This window comes from Micropterus salmoides, unplaced genomic scaffold (genome assembly GCF_014851395.1).
Source record: "Micropterus salmoides isolate LMB-PRFRI ecotype aquatic unplaced genomic scaffold, ASM1485139v1 Ms_hic_scaffold_10, whole genome shotgun sequence".
NCBI lineage: Eukaryota > Metazoa > Chordata > Actinopteri > Centrarchiformes > Centrarchidae > Micropterus > Micropterus salmoides.
This window is the reverse complement of record NW_024040041.1, coordinates 3,784,066-3,807,056: the sequence shown is the minus strand read 5'-3', so window position 1 is coordinate 3,807,056 and position 22,991 is coordinate 3,784,066. Positions and strand designations below refer to the sequence as shown.

General features: G+C 40.6%; 1 protein-coding gene across 1 annotated transcript in view; it reads left to right on the top strand.

Annotated features, from left to right (window-relative positions):
• igf2bp1 (insulin-like growth factor 2 mRNA binding protein 1) overlaps positions 1-19,968 on the top strand; it is a 57,642-nt gene extending 37,674 nt beyond the window's left edge. The window contains exons 4-15 of the mRNA XM_038692012.1: positions 3,600-3,651; positions 5,063-5,126; positions 6,105-6,398; positions 8,184-8,318; positions 8,487-8,609; positions 8,806-8,941; positions 9,546-9,668; positions 10,285-10,401; positions 10,780-10,854; positions 10,980-11,111; positions 11,314-11,427; positions 12,430-19,968. Coding sequence (XP_038547940.1) covers positions 3,600-3,651; positions 5,063-5,126; positions 6,105-6,398; positions 8,184-8,318; positions 8,487-8,609; positions 8,806-8,941; positions 9,546-9,668; positions 10,285-10,401; positions 10,780-10,854; positions 10,980-11,111; positions 11,314-11,427; positions 12,430-12,579 — 1,515 coding nt within the window. The 3' untranslated portion in view covers positions 12,580-19,968. The remainder of the gene's footprint in view (positions 1-3,599; positions 3,652-5,062; positions 5,127-6,104; positions 6,399-8,183; positions 8,319-8,486; positions 8,610-8,805; positions 8,942-9,545; positions 9,669-10,284; positions 10,402-10,779; positions 10,855-10,979; positions 11,112-11,313; positions 11,428-12,429) is intronic.
• The last annotated feature ends 3,023 nt before the right edge of the window (positions 19,969-22,991 follow it).

Genomic DNA, 22,991 nt, shown 5'->3' with positions numbered 1-22,991 from the left:
TGAACTGGCTCTGATAGATTGCCAGCTGCCCCCTCCACTCTGAGAATCTGGGCCAGTATCTCTGATACTAGGAGGTGTGAATGTTAAATCTTGTAATACCCAGACTGGCCTCACTGCAAATATTTGCATCACTTGAAGTGTGGTTGCGTGCGTGCGTGTGTGTGGGGGTGCTATTTATGGGTCATATTTTTCTTTACCTCTGTGGGCTGACTTTCACTCAGGGGCTGGAAACCACAAATCTAGGTGAGTATTTATTTGCTTAAACCTGAGTGCTCAAAGCTTTGTGTGGAAGTGAATGATTTTCAGTTGTAATGGGAGCCCAGAGATTAGAGTTGAACAGTAACTAATTGTCAGGAAGAAAGTTTACATCTGCATTAGTATCCTGGTTATGATTGTGGTTTAGAAGTATTCTGGTTATGCCTTTCACGTATAAACATCAGAAAGGCTGATCAGGCTGGTTTGAAGAAACCTGGATATGCTACCTGGATAGATAGAAACCAGAACACTGTGACTTGTAAAGACCTGATCCAGGTTAATGATTGTTCTTTGTTGGTACAAGACATGGTGACTGAGATGTTGAAAAATCAAGTCACAACTGCAGGCGGTCAGAAACCTGGATACTGTTAATATTTTGTACACAGGGATACCAATAGCCTAGATTCTCATTTTCCATGTCTCGAATATGGATAGGACTCAAAACTGGGAAACAAACATGCTCATGTATTGGAATTATGTTGTCACGTGAACTAGGTGCCTAATATCAACTCCAGTAACATTTAACGCCAAGAAGCTGAATGGAACAACTGTACAACACAATTTCATACAAATGCTGTGTTTTACAGTATACACTCACAAAACAATAAAACAAAAGAGATATGAGCAACATGAATTCTGCATCTGAGCCTGCATACATGCACTCTATGCACACAGTACATCTTATATAGCAGCATTATGCACAGCCAAAACAGCACTATAGATATGGAAGCAAAGAAAGATCATAAGAATTTGACTCATAATCAACTGAATACCTAATAGTGACATTTAACTACTTCTGGATCCCTTTTGTGATATTTCAATACTGAATGTATAGCGCTGAAATATTGTACCAACCAAAATTCACATTCCCGCCCCCTGAGTATGAATGTATGTATAAACTCTGTAACACGAGGAGCTGCAGCATTTGTATTGTGTCTCTAATTAAATATCTATCATCTGAACTGCTTTTCTACTTTCAATTTACTATGCACCACAGCAAGTATTGTCAAAAGACAGAAGTTCTGAGGATAATGGGGACGTTTAAAGTCCCAATCTATACTTTTTAAACTTCAAAATGTAAAGAGAATCAGGGTTAGACTAAAAAAGGAAAATAGCCCATCCAAAATTGAACACATACACCTGTTTTCTTGCTGACAAAACACAAAAAGCACTATGAAAATACTGTAACACTGTGGACCCCCCAGAATGTCTCCAAAAATATCATTTCTGAAGACTGTTAAAGTTGCATAAGTGCTTTGAGACATCTGGTGTTTAGAGCAGCAAATCTCTCTTTTTATCCTCTCACTGGCTCCTCTCGTATCTCTGCTGAATCTGTTCACTTCATCTTTAATCAGTTGATTCATCAAACAAGACTGAATGCAGAAGATGGCAATGTGGGAGGATCAATATGCTCCATACACGTGGTGTGTGTTTGTGTGTGTGTGTAGCTCATAGACCATGTAAAAGAAGTGGACGCAGCCACTGTGATGTCACCCATTGGTTTGTGGACCTTTGGCATTTTGGCCGTGGAACCCGTAGTGGCCGTATTCGGATGAGAGGGTGGAGCTAGCTAGCTTGGTTAGTAAGGTGCATTTGTAGCTCACGTTAACTGTGATATCAATTTTGGCGAGCATACAGAAGGAACACCTGACCTCCTTAAAGTGTCTTTTAGTACAACTGATGCTGAACAATACATTTTTAGGCGAAAAAGCCACAGTTAGCTAATAACCAAAATTACCTTTCATGAAGTGGAAACACACTGTGAAGTTCTTAGATGAAAACACAGACAGCACTCAAAAACAAGTTCACGGCTTGTTAAAGGTACACAGTGCAGTGGATATGATTCGCATCTGTCCTGATTGACAGGTCGCTGTGGCATTGACCTGTCAATCACATGGTATACACGTTCTAAAGCACGTTCCAAACCCCCCCCCCCGCTTTATAATCTTACAATCTTTCCTTGAAATGGGTTAATTTACTAAATGAACATCATGCCGGATTGAAGAAGACTTGAAACAAGAGATTGAAACCGTACATTTTTTAGGAAGGTGTTTACTGAGGTAAGAAATCAAATGAGAATTAGTGTCCTTTTGTCAAAGACTTAGAGAGAGTGCAGGCTCAAGGCACTTCAGCATTGGCTTCTCAGTTCAGTGTAGCTGTTCTTGTGTGTACTGTTTTAATGTTTTTGTGAGGGTGTGGCACACTGCATGCCTCCTCTGGCAAGCATGGCCTGTGGGAGTGGCTGTGTGTGTGCGCCAGTTGAATAAGTGCCAGATCCTCTCCCTCTCTTCCTCCGTCTCCACGCTGCTCTGATCCTGCAGAGTGTATCCACATGAGGGCGACGTCTCTCCGCAAAAATGGACTGAAACATGTCATTTTCCTGCTTCTGAAAATAATCCTGAGAATAAATGAAAGATCATGCAAGATAGAAGTGCTGCCCCCTGGGAGGGGCATAGAAATATTCTTCAAAATAAAAGCATGTTAGGTAGAAGAAGTAAAGGTGGTAATTTGATCAGGAATAAAAAAACTAATTGTAATGTGTAGATGTTAAATTCCTAATTAGGTCAAGTACATTTGACAACACACCGTCTTTATCCCCCAGTATATAAAACAAACAGGTGCCAAGCAAGACATATGCGTAGTGGTAATATATAAGCAGTAACCTCTTTTAAAGTTGGAATCTTCCTGTCAGAAACCAGCCTGTTGTAGCTAAACCGAAGAACCTGAGCCGTTTGTCCACCTGCGAAGAGTTACATTTTGGGCTCTCTGAAGTTGGTTAAGAGTAGACCCAAGATTTTGTGTTTTGGAGTCACAGTACAAAATGCAATTTACTTCAAAATTAATTCAATTTTTTGTAGCACGACGCATTACTGAATAAACCTTTTCTAAAGAATTACCAATAAAGCGCATAGTAGGTTAATTCCTTGTCTCTGATTTGCTGTTCTTACTCTGAGCATACATGTGATGATTGATAAGTAGGTGTACGTTGCTTGATGAATGTGACTTATTGAAATAACGGCTTAAAGTCTAAATAACGTTACACAAATAACGTTTTACCCTTAAAGTTGGCCCTTTAGCAAATCCTGAAGTGTGATTCTTAGGCCTTTGATTTCTGGAGCCTAGAATCTGACTGCAGCTCCACTTTGCTTCTCAGGGGAATAGCATGACAATCTGGGCCCTGCAGTCTCCGTGGGCTTTCTTCCTCCCTATCCTTACTGCATTGGTGCAACAAACAATGATACTAATCATGTTGCCAAGTTCATGTGTCTTTTCTTGTTCCTTTTTAGGCTTAGTTATATTCTGAATTGACTGAGTGTTCTTCTCTCTCTCTCTTTCTGTGTCAGGTGCTGGATGGGCTGCTGGCCCAGTGTGGAACCGTAGAGAACTGTGAGCAAGGTAAGACTCTTGAGTTTTACCCACATTTATCTTCAAGTCCATCTGCCATGTATGGTCATTTTTACATTAAAAGCAGGAGCAGGAACAGCACAGGCAAGTAAAGATAAAGACATTCCCATTCATGCCATATTGTATATTGTGGCACTGGGCTGGCTCCTCGAGGTGTGAGGAAGAGATGTGATGTATTGGAACGTCACAGAATGGAATATTACAGCACTGATAATAGGTGTTACTGTGCAGCTAAATTGGAACGAAAACATTTAAGAAATGTAGGGCTGAAACTAACGATTATTTTCATTAGTGATTAATCTGCTGATTATTTTCTCAATTAGTCGATTAATCATTTAGTCTGTTTAACTTCATAATATTGTGAATCAAATGTCTTATTTTGTCCAACAGTCCAAAACTCAGAGAGACTCAGTTTAATATCATATAAGACAAAGAAAAGCAGCAAATCAGCATAATATAGAAGCAGGAACTAGGGCAAATTTGGCATCTTGGCTTGAAAAATCATTAATGATTTATTGATGATCCAAATAGTTGCACATTATCTTTCTGTCCATGAGCTAATCAATAAGTTGATAAATTATTTTAGCTTTTAAAAAAAGGAAGAAAAGAAAAGGCCGTTTGGAAGATAAAGGAGACAAAGTAGCAAGTGTTTTATGATGTGTTCATAATTTGGATTACACACTTTCTTGGTGCTGTTTCCCCGGGTTTCCCAAATCTACCTTATTGCAGTCATGCAGTTATATTAATATCACTGTCTCATCAGATGTGCTGGCTAATCACTTAACAGATTCTGATGGGTGTTGCTGTCCTGTAAAAGACTTCTGTGTAGGATACACCTGTGGTTCCTCTGAAAGCCTCACTCCTTACCTCCTTCATGACACATTTAAGGGATTTAGAACTCCCTCAGGGATGTGATGGCTGACCTCGGTCGATTTCCGGATCTCAGGCTGGAGATGGGAGGAGCGAGGATGGGAGGAAGCAGAATGAGCTGAAGTACTGGATCCTTCAGATGGATATATGGATAGTTATTAATCACTGATTCAATTAGAGACTGCACTACGCTGTCTATCGATTCAGAAATCTTTGAGAAGACTGCTGCACTGACAACACAATACTATTGCTACCAATAACAACTACTTCTTATAATAATCAGAATACTTTATTGATCCCAGAGGGGAAATCTTTAATGATTCAATTAAATAAAGACTTAAATTACTAATACACAGCATTTTATTATTATTATTATTAATATTATTACTGCAAGTGAACTCTGGGCTTTACTTGCTGTTTACAGAGTGGCCCAAAGCTGTGATTTCACTCTGTGTTTGATGCATCATTTTTGACCCATTAATAAACCAACATAATGTATTTTAAGAGTCTCTCCTTTTCCTTTCTCTCTCAGTGAATACAGACAGTGAGACTGCAGTGGTTAATGTCACATATGCATCCCGGGAGCATGCCAGGCAGTAAGTTCCTCCTTCCCTTTAATATCCTGCTCAATATCACACTGTCTCTTTTTTTAATCTCTCTAAAAGCCGCCGTTTGTTCTTGGTGCCTTTTAAAAATGTGTCCTTAGTTGATATTTTGCAGAATAAAGAGATACAGTATATTTGTGTATTTACCTGTTTGTGGATTCTTTTGCCTCTTCGAGAAATCGGACTAAATGCACTTTTTAAAAAGGTATAATCCATTAACTGAAGTTCCAATATAATAATAATTATAATATTATTAATAATTATAACAATATAATTTCTAGAGTATCTAAAGTATAAAGTATCTAAATCAAACTGTGAGGACGTTTTCAGCACGTTTTATACGCTCCACTTGTGACACCTAGCGTACATTTAAAGGAACTGCAACGTGAAACTAGTGGAGCAAGTATTGCAATCTCTTTCTTTAGTTAAGGTTGCATTACCACACTATAAAAATACTTAATAAACTAGAAGTAGAAGTACAAACGTATTAACAGCAAAGTATCAAAGTAAAAGTACTGTTTTATTCCATGACTGATGCAGTAATGTGTTAGCAGCATTTTATTGTTGTAGTTGGTTGTTTTGGAGCAAATTCTAACAACTTTATGTACTGGTGGGTAGTTGACTCTATACCAATGCATCGTATTTTATCAGCTGATTATATCTTTGGTATAAAAATCTTTAGCTTGTCAAAGCAACTAGTTACTATAGCTGCCAGAGAAAACGTCGTGGTGATCACAATATTTGCCTGTAAATACAAGTGCATCAAACTTGCACAGTACTTGAGTAAATGCCCTTAGTTTCATTCAACCACTATCATAGCAATAATAAGAAATGAGCCATTTGTTTGTTTTCAAATGGTTGTATATGGGAGATATATCTATCTATCTATATCTAAAGGGATGCTGCTTGCACGCCTCACATGCCAAGTGCTGTACGTGACCCTCTGCTCATGTGCTGTGTCCCTCTCAGAGCCATCCAGAAGCTGAATGGATACCAGTTTGAGAACAACGCCCTGCGCGTCTCCTACATCCCAGACGAGAACACCGAGCTGGAGGGAGGCCAGCGAGGCCCCGATAACGGCCGGCGCCCTGGTTACGGGCCCAGAGGCGGTCCCCGCGGTGGGTCCCCGAGCTCTGGGATGCACTCCAAACCTCCGCACGCCGACATCCCTCTGAGACTGCTGGTACCAACGCAGTACGTCGGGGCCATCATCGGCAAGGAGGGAGCCACCATTCGCAACATCACCAAGCAGACGCAGAGCAAGTGAGTGCCTGCTTCATCTGTGTGTACATGTGGTGTTTTTTTTAGTCAATGAAACCAAGATTAGTGTATCACTTTCAGTAACATGTGTATCGACACACACACAATCTTAGAGTCTTCAGTAATGCAGTGGTCCGCCTCAACTGGGAAAAGGCTGCTGAGGAGGAAATACACTCATTAAAAACACTCTGGACCTGTATTTATCAAACATCTCAGAACCACTCTTAGGGGTTGCCTAGGAGGAAAGACACTCCTTCCACAGAGTAGGACTGAGAATCATTTATGGAGTGTCCTACACTGACTTTGAGGATTACTGCGACGACCGTGCTACGTCACTGGAGCAGTAAGAGCAGAATTTAGTTTTCCTGACAGTCGTGGTTTCAAGTTTTAGATAAGGGTAAATATCAATAGAATTTGCTACATTTTTATGTGTATGGGCAAAAAACTAAAACTTAAACTTAAAATATGATGCCACAGCTTTATGGTAGACTATTTTCCATTATGCCAATTATATAGTAGACTTTAAATAACCTTTTTCTCGTCTTTAAAAAATGACTGTATATGCAAATTAAAATAGTATGAAATTTGACTCCCTACAAAAAGCCCTCTGTGGCTGTGGTCACCTCTCCCTGAAGAACATGGAATCTTCTTTATGTCTATTATAGGTGTGGGAAAATGTATTTCTGTAATGTCACCCAGTCTTAAGAAATACACCGAAACAACTAAAGTGGATTCAGACTAAAAGATCAAGTCCTTGAGTCATGCGCAATGCCTGTCTAAGAACGATCAAAGTTTGACTGATTTATATTATTGCTAAAATTGGTGGTTCTGAAAGAAACATCAATGGTGCAAAGCTGCGTGTTCCCTGTTACAGTGGTTTCTGCAGAGACCCTCTCAAAGTGTCGTTCCTTGCCAAATAAAGGTCCCTGGTTTCTGAAAAGACACTTCAAACTTCAAACCTACTTCTGTCCTTGTCTCAGCTGACTATCACTCTTTGTGGAAGCAGGAAACGACATTAAGAATGAATACATGCAAATAGAAATAAAAGCTTCCAAACTTGGATTACTGAAGCTTGTTGCAAAAAACTGTGTCATTGATTGTTCGGGGGCAATCAATGCCACGCCAGTTACCCACTCCTAATTAAGTTTACTGATCAATTTTGCCCTGGCCATGTTAACTTCATCAATTCATGTATTCATCATCAGCTCCCCTAAGGCTCAATAACATAAGCACAAAGCAATTTTATCCAAAACAGTACCAGCCCACCGGGATTTCTCCCGATGCTCCTGATTATCAGTCCACCTCTTCATACTGCATTACCTACACCTAACACTTTAAATACAAACACAAAAGATGTCCTTTAAATTAAACAATAGAATACCAAAATACAGCACTGCACAGCCACACTCAATCAATTATGTCACAAGAAGTTTTTTCTTAGAAATATCAAAATAGCTGGCACTCTGATAATATTCTAATATTGGCAGATTCCAGATTCACAAGAGAGTGACCACGCCCTGCTTTGTTTTCAAATGTTTCCTTGATAGAAACCAAAACTGATTTCTCTGTGTGGGATTGAATTCAGGTTTCCCTAAAACACATGTCATATTTTCTTTAGAGGGTATATATATATATAAAATATATTGCACGACACTTGATCTGCACATTTATGTGTATACTACAGCCATGTGTTAGACCCTTTTACCATAATAACTTCTGCACCGAACCCGGGACGCACAGAGACTAGAAACTTAACAAAGAGATTCTGGTCTTTTTCTGTTGCTGCAGGATTGACGTGCATCGCAAGGAGAATGCAGGTGCTGCTGAGAAGCCGATCAGCATCCACTCCACCCCTGAGGGCTGCTCATCCGCCTGCCGCATGATCCTGGACATTATGCACCAGGAGGCTAAAGACACAAAGACGTAGGTTTGAAACAACAATCCAGCGTGGTGTATTCAAATGAGGCGGCGTAACATAATCCTGGACAGTTACTGTAATATAAAGTCTGTGTCCAGCAGTAAAATAGTTAAATATTTTTTTTGTAGATAAAAATGTTCATTGTAAATGACCAGTGTTTTTTCTGTTTGCAGTGCTGATGAGGTTCCTCTAAAGATTCTGGCTCACAACAACTTTGTTGGACGCCTGATTGGGAAGGAGGGACGCAACCTGAAAAAAGTTGAACAGGACACAGACACCAAGATCACCATCTCCCCGTAAGACACACACACACACACACTGAGCTCTCTCATTGTAAGTGTCAAAGACCTAATTCAACCCTGTGAATCAGGGTCACATACGGACATAACATATATGCATCATAAAAGCTTTATAGCAGCTGATAAGTAACTTTGTAGTAAACTGATCACTGATCAGCTATATCAGTAACCACTCCCCTTGTAATGTGTCCAGTCTTCAGGACCTGACACTGTACAATCCAGAGAGAACCATCACAATCAAAGGCGCTATTGAAGCCTGCTGTCTGGCCGAGGTGGAGGTCATGAAGAAGGTCAGAGAGGCCTATGAGAACGACATTGCTGCTATGAATGTGAGTCTGCATAAACACACGCGCACTCACTAACAGGTGTAGGACTGGGAATACAAAGGGGGCTGAGTAAACAGGGCCCTCATGTGATGAGTATTTTGTTTTTCTGTTAAGCTCTTATTCTGCAAAGTAACTAGTTAAGTAGAGCAGTCATATATATATATTAGGTGTAGTACAAATGGTCATTCAGTCAGGGTTGAAAAGATGGAGATGTTTTTATTTCATTATGTCGCTCATCATGGCGATGGAGCTGTCGTGGTCACTGCTCTTCAAATGGACGACAGTAATACTCCAAGCTGATAAGATATTCTAGCTAGTTAGCTGGCTCGGTAGGTAGCATGTCTATACAACTACTATACATACTATACATATTTTTCAGCAGCAGCTTGTTGGTTGATTTATTATGGGTTCATGCTCATATTTTACACTTATTTATTTGCCTAATAATTATTTGTGAATTTTTTTAAGGCACAATACTCTTACGAAAAACCAAAATATCTGACTTTGTCCATAACACTTTCCAACACACATGAGCTTTATGTTCCAACATGCACACGCACACGCAAAACTCCAGATGGTTTCTAACCTGCAGTTTTCTTCTGTACAGCAACAGACCCACTTGATCCCCGGGCTCAACCTGGGTGCGCTGGGCCTCTTCCCCTCCTCCTCCAACATGCCCCCACCCCCGCCCGGAAACGCAGCCGCTGGTGCCCCCTATGGTTGCTTTGGGGTAAGAATACCTGCACCGAAAATTCCCAGAGAGAGACGTCAGTGCAAACCACTTACTTTAATGCACTGACTTTGTCCTTTCAAACCTCATAACTTTTAAAAGTTACGGCTTTCAACTTTCATAAGCCTCTGATCAACAGACAAATGTGTGGCGACCAAATTAAAATTTATATTTTTTTATTAATAAAAAGTTTTTTCCCCCCTGAAATGAGTACTGAGGGGACAGAAGATTATGGTGCCCTCTGTTCTGTTCCTTGATTAACTTCACCATAAGTCCATACACAGTACATGTGTGCTAGAGTTTCCACGCGACACTTGTTTAAGATGCGTACTGGCCCATGGTTAGCTTCTAAACTAGCTGTGATGTCATCAATCCTGCTGGTACGTGCAGGTGTTGAACTGAGATTTAAGGTGAGCTCAGAGAAACTTTCCCTCCTTCAGCAGATCAATGTGAAAACTAACTCTGCACACACATCTTTCTGCACAGTGAAGGAAGAAGAAGCAAAGCACACTTTTGACTGGAGGGGAATTCTGACCAAAACCCCTAGTAACTATATATTAGACCCGTAATAGATATTCAGTTTATGAAATTAAATGTTGTCTTTGTGTGTTTTCAGGCTCCAGAGCAGGAGACTGTCCATGTTTACATCCCAGCACAGGCAGTGGGAGCCATCATTGGAAAGAAAGGACAGCACATCAAACAGCTGAGCCGCTTCGCTGGGGCCTCCATCAAGGTCTGCAATTTACAAAATGATCAGACATGCTACATACTAATTAGGGAAACATATCACAATAACAGACTACACTATGCTGAGAAGAAGCTCTGCAGATACTACTCAGGGCTGAAAGAAAACTACAGAGACCTCTGCATGTTTTTAAGGGAAAAACCCCCCATTTAATTTCTATTAGAATTTGCAGTTTAAAATGTATAATTTTAATCACACATTTTTAATGCATAAATTAGTCAAAGATAAGGCAGCAAAGGTGTAAATATAACATTATGCATTCAGGTCTCAGGCAATTAATCTAACCTAGGCGCCCCCTACAACCCCGACTTCTGAAACCAAACCTAAACCATTGAAGGTCAATGATGTGTGTTTCCTTTCCTCCAGATCGCCCCAGCTGAAACTCCAGACTCTAAAATGAGGATGGTGATTGTGACAGGTCCCCCTGAGGCTCAGTTTAAGGTAAACACTCACAAGACCTTTCCAGCTGCTAAATGTTAATACCATTTATTTTGCGTAGTATCTTATTTGGTGTATCAAACTGCTGGTGAGGCAATATTAAAACTGCTTTTGTCTCCCCCCTGCAGGCTCAGGGCAGAATCTATGGCAAACTGAAGGAGGAGAATTTCTTTGGGCCAAAGGAGGAGGTCAAACTGGAGACTCACATCAAGATGGCCGCTGCAGCTGCAGGAAGAGTCATTGGCAAAGGAGGCAAGACGGTAAGCCACTTGAACCTTGCCTCAGGTCCTTCCTTGCTTAGGCATGCATTGGTTACCACAGCAAAATTCCTGCCCACTGAAGGGTCTTTAACACTTAGCTGTCAAATTTGTAAACTAACCTCCACATTTTGCCGTCAAACCTACAACGTCCTGCCATAAGGTCATTACTTTCTCCTGAAGTAACCAACACTTGTGTCTCCAGGTGAATGAGCTGCAGAACCTTACAGCAGCTGAGGTGGTGGTCCCCAGGGAACAGACACCTGATGAAAATGACCAGGTCATTGTCAAGATCAATGGACATTTCTACGCCAGCCAGGTACTCCTGCTACTCTGTTGCCACATTACGCTTTAACATAATGTACCTTTAGCATGTAGCTAAAGTGCCATAAATTATTGAACCAAATACATAATCATATCTTAAAAACAGTAGTTTAGTAACAAACCTATGAACTCATTAGTGGCAAATAACTCTGAAATGCCACAGTAAGCCAAAGTTACCAAGCAACACCAGTAACTGTAACATACCAAATAAAACAAAACTTAACAATGTAAAATACAGTTTAATTTTTACGGTTTAAATTTTTTTTGTTAATTCTTAATACAACAGACTACGCTTGCTAATCTAGCCATAAAGGCCAACTCCTGTAATTATGCCCAGCCCCCGCTAGCATAGCTACCAAAAAAAACGACTTGTGGTGTAACTCGTGTCGATTTCTGGGTCCTGTTCCTTTCTCTTATTTATGTGCCTCTCCTTTGTCCCATAATGAGTAGGCACAGAGCATTATTACATTTTTATGTAGATGATACTCAATTACTGTATATCTTCACTTATGCAGTGATCAACTCAAAAAGCTTGGGACAGAATCATTCCTATAGTAGGACTGTTTAAATAAGTCACTTCTAGTAATCAAGAAGTCTGCTTACGTTGCGATGCTATGCCCATGTGGAGCATGTGGCTGTTTGAGCCAAGAACTTATGATGTTCCTGTGTACCTGTGATGTTTTGACTTAAGTCGTGAGGTGGCCCAAGATATTTTGTTCCAAAAGACTGCAAAACAGAGAGTAAAGTCCTATTGTTTGCAACAGAGCTACATTAGCATTCTGAGTCCTGTTTTTGTCCACCCAACAATAGTCCAATATTCACTCTCCTTTTAGTTCTGGTTTGGTCTCCAACAACTCTTGAGAAAAAAATCTGGCCATAGGCTGCACTATGTTCACCAACTGTTTGGGGCTCGGACAGGCTACATAACATTCATATGTTGGACTAGCGCAGCTTTCAAATTGATCCAAACCATTCTCATCTCTCCTCTGTCATCCAGTTGGCTCAGAGGAAGATCCGGGACATTCTGACCCAGGTCAAACAGCCACAGAAAGGCGGCATGGGCTCCGGCCCTAACCCCCAGGGCTTCACAGAGATGGGCAGCCCTACCCAGGGACTGACTCAGGAACACCAGCCGCGCAGGAAGTGAGGGTCCCCGCACCCTCCTCATCTACCGTGGGCCCCCCCACCCCCCCACCCCCCGCCTGACGGACAGACAGACAGACACATGCACAGACGGATAGACAGACGGATGGACAGATACAGGAGAGCGACACACGGACCCAGCGATAGACAGGGAGACATATAAAGAGGGAGGGAGTACGCCCGATAGCCAGAGAGAAAGATGACAGAAGATTATTAAAATCGAAAGATGAAATTAATAAAAAAAAAAGAGGATTGAGATAAAAAGAAACCAGATGCCAGGCCAGAAGAGAGACTGATTGAGGATGGAGGGATGAAGGAAAGGAGGGATGGAGAGAGGGAGGGGCGGTCACCTCCTAGCGTGCCTTTGTGGGGCTGCAGCCAGCTCCTCATCTGCTACAGCTCTAACAGATCCTGCATCCGACAGGTTTAAACAAAACGGCCGACTTTACCCTCCTTGTAACGACTGTTGTTGTTTACACCTGTCCACATGGGTTCAGAGGCTGGCTGGACAGATCCTTGTTTTCTAAGACACACTAGCAGGGGCCTGTCTGTTCCTCTGTCACCCCCTAGAGACCTCTCCAACCATCTGCGGTCAGTCCTATATTTTAAGGGTGGTTTTTTTAAACATAGAGATATATGTATAGAAATGTTTTATTCAGAGCTATTATTGATAGAATGCAGTGAGGCAGATCCGGGAGAGGGAGCAAGGAAACTGCTGCAGCGGCACTGGGGGATAGGCCACAGGTCTGGCTTTAGCCACACCCTAACCTCCTAGCCAATGAGAGTCTAGAAGAGGGGCCGCAGATGTTAACACTGCTCTTTAAAGACCTCTCTGAATAGCGGAGAGTTTAGATGGAAAAAAAAGGAGAAAATGGAGAGAATATGAGGTTGTAAATATATAATCTTCATGTAAATGTTAACAAATGCTGTGTCTGGCCGCCTTGCCTTTTTTAAAAAAGGGGTCTCCTGTATATTTCCCAGTCCCTTGTCTATGATATGTAGCATAATGTAACCTACAACAAGGCCGGGGCTGGGGAGCCACTGAGCTCCCCCTTCCACATTTAGCCGTGTGGCGGAAGGCGCAGCAAGAGACAGTAAGAGGAGCGGAGGTCGCAGCTGGTCCTGCAGTTCTATTGCAGCGACTTAGCTCACACATCTGAAACCATTATAAAAACAGCCAGCAGCTATGCTAGCTGGCTAGCGGCCCGCACCTTAAACGGCATATTTTATATATATTATATATATGATATGTGAGTTAGCCCGGCCCCTCCAGTGAATGTATTGAAGGCAGCGAGTTGGGTGTGAGGTTTTGCTGCACCTGCATCAATAAGTCCTGCAATGACAGACAGACAAGGTGTGTCTGAGACGTTCTGCTCATTGCCTTCAAGGCCAGTCTTTGACAGGATGGCTTTCTCCTCAGAGGAGCTGGGGTCCTTAAGACCATCCCTGCATTGTTCATTTGCACATCTAGTGCTTGTATTAATAAAAAATGTTTTAAGACTGGCCTTGGCCGAGCGCAGGAACCAAAAAGGCAAAGTCTTCCAAAGCTCCTTGCCTTGAGCTCAGAGAAGGTAAAATCAGACTGAAGGGAAGCGGCTTCCTCGTTCTCTCTCCCAATCTGCCAAAGGCCTGTGGGCGGAGCCTCCAGACCCTGTCTGTGTATGTTGATGAGGGGCGGGGTCTACGCCGGGACGCTCTTGCCAAGATTAGAAAAGATTAGAGATGAAATGAAAAAGAAAAAACCTACCTCAGGGTAAAGTTACCTCAGTATTCCTAACTTTCTTTTGCTTGCTGGTGTTTTATATAAGAAGAAAAAAAAAGAAAAGAAGAGCTGATAGTCCTGAATATTTTTTATTTTTTTAAAGAAAAAGTATTTTTTTTTAGGTATTGTCTTGTTGCTTTGGTTATTTTTTTCTGTTTTTTTTGGTGTGATGATGGTTGAATGAGCTCAGGATGACGGGGAGGCTGTGTTTTATTTCCAAAGCAGAGAGAGATAAAATACTGATCTAGAGAGGAAATGGGGCGAGTGCCATTTTGCCTTTTTTAGGTGAGGAAACACGCTCTCTGACTTCCTGAAGTGTGAGTGCAACAGCTGTTGTATGAAACGGAATATTGGCCAATGGGGAGTGGTGTTAACTCGAGAGGGGGTCCTGAAGTGCACACGGTGACCATACACGCCGCTGGGTGCTGGTTTTACTGAGCCCGCGTCAGCAGAGGGGTTGATATTAATGATACTTACTGTCATAAAGACTTACCCATCCAGACAACCTCCTCCTCACATCGCACTGTCTCACTGCAACTGCCCATTGTCATGGCTACTGGCCCGCCATGTGCCCTAAAGGACCTCCCTCTCCTGCCTTATTGTGATGACATCATCATAAAGCGCCAAACATTATGAGAGGGCTTTAAGCGTTCAAGAGGTTTAGTTTCTCACCCCCAAAGAAGACATGTGAGAGTGAGATTTTAAGCCAAATTTCATCAAATCCTGTCTTTCTTTACCTTTCTCATCCGGAGGTTGAGAATGTCAGACCGGAGTTGTGTTGAACGCAGCAGTAGTGGTTCATCTACAGCCTAACTGTACATGGAGACATAAGAGGGCATTCTACCTAAACACACACACACACCTGAACTAGCTCTGACTTCTCTGAATGTGAATATTTATTACCTGTGCAATGACCACAACACCTCAGATGCTCCCTGTTGGCTACATGTGCGCTTGGTATACGTATGTTTGTGTGTGTGTGTGTGCGTGTGTGTGAGAAAGTGAATGCACGTGTGTGTGTCTGGGTTCACTGGTTTTAAATGTTCATTTTTGTCAGGGTGATGTGGTTGGGTGAAACTTTACGAAAAGCAGAAAAAAGTAGGACGAGAACCTATGGCCCTCCCTCCGCCTGTGTTCCAGCTAACCGAGGAGGGAGAAATCCAAGAACCTGTGAAAAAATGGGAGCAAATAAAGAAAAGCAAGAGAGTTTAAAAACAACATTAACACAGTTGAGTAATAGATTAAAACCTGTATATAAGATGTTAAAAAAAGGTGATGACGATACTTTTGTACTTTTGGAGAAAAAAAGCATAAAAAATCAGAATGGGAAAGGCCGTTGAGGGGAAAGATTGGCCAAGCCAAGTCACTGAAGGACACTGCCAGATAACTCACAATCTTTTCAATGTCTTACCTGTACTTGGCGACATACATCGCCAATCTTCATCGGCTACCCCACCAGCTCGCCATCAAACAGGGGAAAGTCTATTCTATCATGTCTATGCTTCCATTTTTTTTGTCCAGAGGTGGTAACTTCACAGTTCAACATGGTTGTTCTTTAAGTTTCCACCTCTTTCCAAACCATAGAGCTCTGTTCACAACCACCAAGACACGCTAGTTAGGATTCATGATTCAGCCTGCAGCCATTTGGATTTTTTTTTTGGGGGGTGGGGGGTGGGGGGGGGGTGTATTAAGTTTTGACAATACAGCAAGCTTTATTTGGACGTGACATCTGGGGACGTACTGTTGCACTAATTGATGAAATATGTCGACAACGTCAAACTATCAGAACGACTGAGAACCTTCTGTAACACCTGATGCAATTCTTTAAAGAAAAAGGTGGAGACTGAAGGGAAGAGGAGAAGGCAGGGTGGGAGCGGGGGAGGAAGGAGAAGGAAGGTGGTCAGGTGTCTGGGATGAGGTGTAGGAAAACAAACCTTCTTCTTCGCCCTCTGTCCTTTCCCAAAAGTAAAATGCTTTCTCCTTGTTTTTGCCCTTCTGTACTCCGGGAAAAGAGTGAGAAGTTTTTATTTCCTTTTTATTAAAAAAAAACTAAAAAGATCATTTCATTTTTGGAGCGGGCGGGAACGTCAGGGTCCCTCGCCCTCTCTTGCGCTGGTCTGCATCGTGTTCGTTTTGCTCACTTCTGTTCAAGAAGTTTTGGTTATGTAACTTTTAACCACCGCCATTTTTTATTTTTATTTTTTACAATTGATGTTCTGACTCTTTTTGGACATTGTTGGATTTCATCAAGTTTTGGTCTTTTGGTTTTAAATACATAAATCTATTAACAAAACGGCTACTAAATACAATGAACTGCTAACACGTAGCTCAGTACATGACGGTAACTGTGCCAAACACACAGGAAGGGGCTCAGTCAAAAATGCAGTATAGAGCCATTTGGAGCAAATAACCTGTAATACTGAACTCATAGAAAAGGTCAAATGTAAGATAACCTGTGTAGTATTTCAGAGCAAATATTACTACATTCAAATGGTAATATCTCATCTTGAAACTGAACTCTTCACGTCTTGTTTTTGTATGTACAGTAGAGACAATACATGCAAATCAAAGCCTGCATCCTGAGTAGGACAGAAATTGTAAGACCTTTCTTATGTTTCATCTGGTTTTCCTCTCTGCCACAAGGAAATCAGATCTGGATCATTTCTGGGGCTCAAACGTGAACCCTCAGTCCTTTTCTTTATGCAAGCTGAGAGATATATTGATACGTTGTATCAGCTAGGACAGAGTCTGGCAGTGTGAGGTGCCACACAGTGTAAAAAAAATTTAAGTTGCCACGCACTAACATGTAAGCATCAAACTTACTGAGACTGAAAAAGGGCCACACCAGTGTATGTTTTATCCCATTTTCTATAAGTTGCTATTTAATCTTTTTGCTGTGTATTTTCCTACACAAATCATATACAACATATTTCCAAACATACCACCATATTTAAATTTGTGAGTCTTGATTGGCTTCCTTTCAACTTCACTATGACTATGGAAAAAAACGTTGACAAGACAAGTCAGATCATGCTTCAGCGTGAACAAGGCTGCATTAACCTGGGCAACAATTTGCTGTTGGGGCCCTAAAGGAAACCCCCCTTTCCAAAAACCTGCATTGATTGCTAATTAAAGGTACCCTGTGGAGCTTCCTCCCAAAAACAAAAAAGAAAGTTCAGTGTTTCTCACCCAAAAGTATTGTGTGTATCCTTGTGGTCTAAAAAAGTGTTGAATGCAATTCTTTCCAAATTCAAGCAACTTTTAAACCTGCAATAATTGAATTTATTAGCCACTTGGGGGCAACAAAAAACGAGCCGATAACAAAACACTGATGTAATATTACCAGGTGAAGTTAGTAAACAGTTACACATCTAGCCTATTACCATTCAGTTGGAGTCGTGTTCCTTAAACCAAGCCATTACAGCTGAGGTATCTTAAAAAAAGCAAAAATGAGCTGAATAATGCCAAAAACGCTCCGTAGAGCTGAGGGGAACTGCAGTCAGGTGACACTTGGCTGTGGGCTGATCACTTCGAATGACCCTTTCACATTAGGGCTACACATGGCCAGTGCTCCATCATAAATGAAAAAAATTTATTAGAGCGCCTTTAAGTCTCTGCAGCCTGACTGGTGTAGTGTAGTGAAATGCATTGAAAGTAATGGAAAAGCCCAGAAATCTAAAACACTAGCACATGCTTAAAAATACTCAGTACTAATATAAAGTACATGCAGTAAATGGGCTAAAACTCACTGGTGTTGTCCCTTTATTTAAAGATTGGAAGCATGGATATTCAGAGTTTGGGGTAAACTGTCTTACCCAGCTTCTTGTTTGTGGCAGCAGAGCACAGTATTGCTTTATAGACATTACAACATGTAGCTCAGCCTTGACGGACGCTAAATAAAAATTGACAGACTTCAAGCTATGGCGAGGACAGTTTGCAATAAAACACTGCAGACTCCTACTGTCCATCTGCAGAGACGGGCTCCGAGTCTGACAAATTTGAAACAAAATGGAGACCCCGGCAAAGGGACGCCTTACCGGGACGAAACAAACAAACCTCTTGACACATAACTAGGAACGCTACCTCAAAACGTAAGCAAACTCAGCCAGAAGATTGTTTCTTTTATTTTATTTTATTATATAGTAACAGACAAGAGCAAGTAGTCAGTCGACCAGACATGCAGACAGAAAGGACAGACAGTCCTATATTACTGTCACAATTTTTTTTCCACTCAACTTTAATTTATTTTTCGGTTTTTGAAACGTAACCTCTCCAGCTTAGAGACGGGACTGTAAAAATAAATGAGTAAATAAGAAAAAATGACAAAAAAAGACAAAAAACCCAATATGGACACATTGTGGTGCGGGGCTGCGTGGGCAGTCGGGACAAGGATTTTCTTTACGTGTTGGGTAGAGTATTCAGCAACCTGATTGGTCCACGTAGGGCCCAATCATGAAGAGGTGTTCACTTTTGCTCTGGAAACAGTTTCTCTTTTCCAACCTAACTGTTCAAAGCTGATTCTACTCAGTCACCTCACTTTGACTCAGAACTAAACACGGCTGTTTTTTGTTTCTTACCTGCCTCCGACCGCTAAAATTACCCACAATTTCACCTCCTGAATCAAGGGGCACAACACCTGTAACCATGTAATTGTTTTGTTGATCTACCTCTTGGGGAAAAATAGGTAATTTTTTTTTTTTTTTTGGAAAAAGGACACAAAAATAACAAAAAAAAAAGTTGCTTGAAAGAAATATAGGTAAATGAATAACTGGATAGCGGCATCACCATATACTGTAGTGGATAGTCAATTAAAGGAAAAAAACATTTACTTCTTCCAAAGATGATTTTGCTTTATTTCTCCATTTTAGTTGTTTTTAAAGGATTATGAAATTGAATAATAATCTTAAAGAAGAGACAAAAACTTACCACCTTTTATTTTTTTTTATTTTTTATTTTTCAAACCCAACATAAATGAGATTTCTTTATCCAATTTGCATTTTGTTTTGTTCATTTCATTAAACTTACACTTTTTAACTTCAAAATATTCTTCATGTTTTATTTTGGTTGACTTCTAATATTTTCTCTCTCTTTTTTTTATGACAGCAGATTGTATCTCTTGTGTTTGGGTGCATTTAGCATTTTCTTTCTCTTTGTGAAAAGCCTACATGAGTTAGAGCGCCCTGTGAGGACCTTCTACACTGATGAATGATCTATTTCCACTTCTGATGAGTCGTTTGAAAAAGCAAAAGGACCTGTTGTTTTAGCTGACTGTGGAGCTGCAGGTGGGAGGAGGGAGGCCCTGTATCATTTCTGTCCTCCTCATGCTGCTCGGAGCTGGATTCCACTTGACTAATCTGATCTGGGCTCAGCCTTCATACTGAAAACTAAGCTCTTCATGCGCTTTGGTCGTGCATCCATGACTGTTTGCTCAGATCCCAGCTACTGAGCTGCAGCGTGAGAAGGGTTGAGTCTTCCTCCTTCCACCAGATGGCGCCTTTGGTCTTTACAGTATATGGACTTTCACCCTCTGCCTGCCTGATTCCTTTAGTCCTCATCAACACTTGTTTTAAACTCCTTGTAAACAAAACAGAGCATAGATATGAATGTGTTATTAAAAGATGAGAAAACGGAGCTCTCGCCTCCTTGTGGTCTTTGTGTGTGGTTTCTATAAAATTTACAGTAACCTTAATTCTTATACAATCCCACCCAGAAAAAAACACAATGGAAAATAACTTTGTTTTTGCATTTATAAGTTTCTTTGAGCACTGACAAGGAAAAAAACTATTTGCTTCTCGGTGTTTTGAGTGATAAATCCTCTGTTAGTGGTATTCTCCAAAGTATTTAGTGTTTCCTATATAATTGAATCTAGACCTGGGCTTTGGGCAGGAGTGTCACTGCCCCCTCAGAGTGAGATTTGTCCACAACTGTCATTTTGCTTTAAATTGACTTTGCTCAATCAGTATTAGTATGATCACTCTGGACTTAACTAATCAGTACTGTATTTTCATATACACCAGTGGTCAAAAGTTTTAGAACCCCAATTTTTTTGGTTTTTCTTGAAATATAAGTAATTCAAGCCCAGTGAAAAACCTTAAATGGTACAAAAGTAAGCAGCAAACTGCCAAACACGTTTATGTCACCAAAATAGCCATTGTCAGAGATATAAAACAGTTAAATGAAGGAGTTTTGTTCATTATTTCACTGTAGGATCAAATGATGACCAACTTGTTTGTCTTCCTTTATTAATTGCCTTTGTAGTTCCAATATTGTTCAAATAGGGGTGAAGGTGTATTAACACAGGCTGTTCCAAAGTGTTTACAAATTTTAAGGCTTTTAAGGCTTCATTTACTTCCATTGCTGCAGAATAACCAAAGAAGGTAAAAACTAAGTTAAGGTCAACAAACCTGAGAAATAATGTAAATATCAGAGATATACAATTTTCAGGGATGAAGTAATGAGTTAACAACTTCAATTTACATTTCATTGGACTTGAACTGTATTTCAATAAAAAATTGAAAAATGGAGGGGTTCTAAAACGTTTGACTGGGGAAGTGAACATAATTTCATGTATATATATGTTGTAGTCATTTCTTCACAGACACAGTGGCATAAAATGATATTTGTCATACAACATTTTGTAATCAAAAAAGGAAAATACATTTTATAACCAGATATCACAACTCAAAATGTGCTCTACCAAACAGTTGAGAAGTCCAATTAAACATTATGCAACAAAAACAAAACCCATAGAGATAAAGATGAAACCAGAACTCAAGTGACTCAAAGGCTTTAGGATGGGGTTTGAGTGAACTAGTCTCCGACCCCAAAGCCTGATCCCCCAGTCACAAGCAGGACTGTGAACAAAAAGCACGGCCCAATCCATAGCTGATAACTACCACTGAATAAGGTGCCAGATGATCCATAATGTACTAAAAGAAAGACCATGAATAGTGTTAAAATATAGTAATAAAGTTTTATTTAACAGGGAATCAGTGCAGGATAAACATCAGAGAGACAACATGTCATCCTCTGGTGAAAGAGATCATCCAAATAATAAGGAACAGTTCTAGAGTGTTAGAGAGATCCCTGACTAGCATGCACAAGAAGACAGATTGATTGGAGGATACCTTCTTTAGTTGGTCTTCAAAGAAACAATAAAGCATTTTAAGCAGTCTGTATGTCATAAAAAAGGCTCCTAGAATTGAATGGATCTTGATTGTTTGATCACAAATTGAAATGATCTGCACAGAATTTGTCTCGGAGCCATAGCAAAAGTTTTGACAAGAACAATCCAAAGTGGTTGTTCTGTGTCAGCAAAGCTCTCTTTTTTCTTTCAGGGAGTGTCCCTCTCCTGTTCTAAACCGGAATCAAAAGTGGGGGGCATTTTGAGTATTGAGGGTGAAGGATTGATTGGTCAGCTGCTTGATGTTGGCCTCAGAGGGAAAATGAGGTTTGCTTGCAGTCAGTCACTGCATCCTTTGGCAGCAACTTGACCTCTTGTTCACGCATAACTTATTGCTTTTGGGGGGTTTTCAGCGAATGCCTGCTCATGTGAAATCATCTGACCAGATGTAAAGTTTTAACTAGAGGAGCGGCTTTTTGTTTTTGTGCAGCGAGTGGAATTCTGATGCGAGAAGTGCCCCAACGCTTGCAACCCAAAACCTTAAACTTGCCCCACAAAGGAGCAGGCTCTGACTGATACACAGCAGAGGTTTGACCAATGACAGGATTTCCTCTTCCTGTCCACCAGATGGCACTGTGTCCGCATGTTCACCCACTGGGTAAACTGGTTAACCATAGATATGGATGGGAATTTGTGAAATTACAAAACAAATAGCGCTCTGCCCTGTTGGTTGCATGAAAATGAATGCAGTTACTGACCTTATATGTGAAATAACTTGTCTGTGTATTACACTGTAATGCAATATGTGATAACACACTAGACTATATGCTTTGTCAATAGGTATCAAGCTAGGTTACATGATTAGGAACCAGAGCAGCCAATCCTCCCACTAAAAACATCTTTATAAGTGAATGGGTCAAACAAACACAGCACTTTCATGCGAGACACAAGTGTTTGTGTTTCATGTAAAACCAAGTCAATGTCAAAGTTTTAAGCAGTTTTGAGTTAAATAATGTTATGTATGACTTAAGTCATATGAGTTAAGTCACATAACTTACGTAACATTCTGATTTTAAACCCAACCTTATATATGTTATAAGGTTGGGTTATAAACATGCTATTATCTTCATTCCCAAGTATAACAGCTGCATTTTGTGCTTTATAAAGTCAATAAAAAGAGTTCAGGTCATTTCAGGAACATCCTGTTGAAACACCCATAACGTCCTTCTGTTTCAAACCTCTGCCTTTGTAACGTTGCTTTAATAACATAATATGGACTCAGAAAAGACCTCTACAGGTTAGTTTAGATGTGCAGGAGGGATGGTAATGCCAGAGGACCTGATGCTCATCACTGGTATATTTCTAACATCAACATTAAGTAGGCAAACTATTCAGCGTTCAGCAAGAGAAGAAAGGTGAAAAGATCTACATGAAATACTCACATAATTCTAAAAATTTTAGGGAAATGAAACTGAAATGAATCCTCTGCACACTTCTCTTTTTGTTTGACAGAAAAGTTATTAAAAGGGGA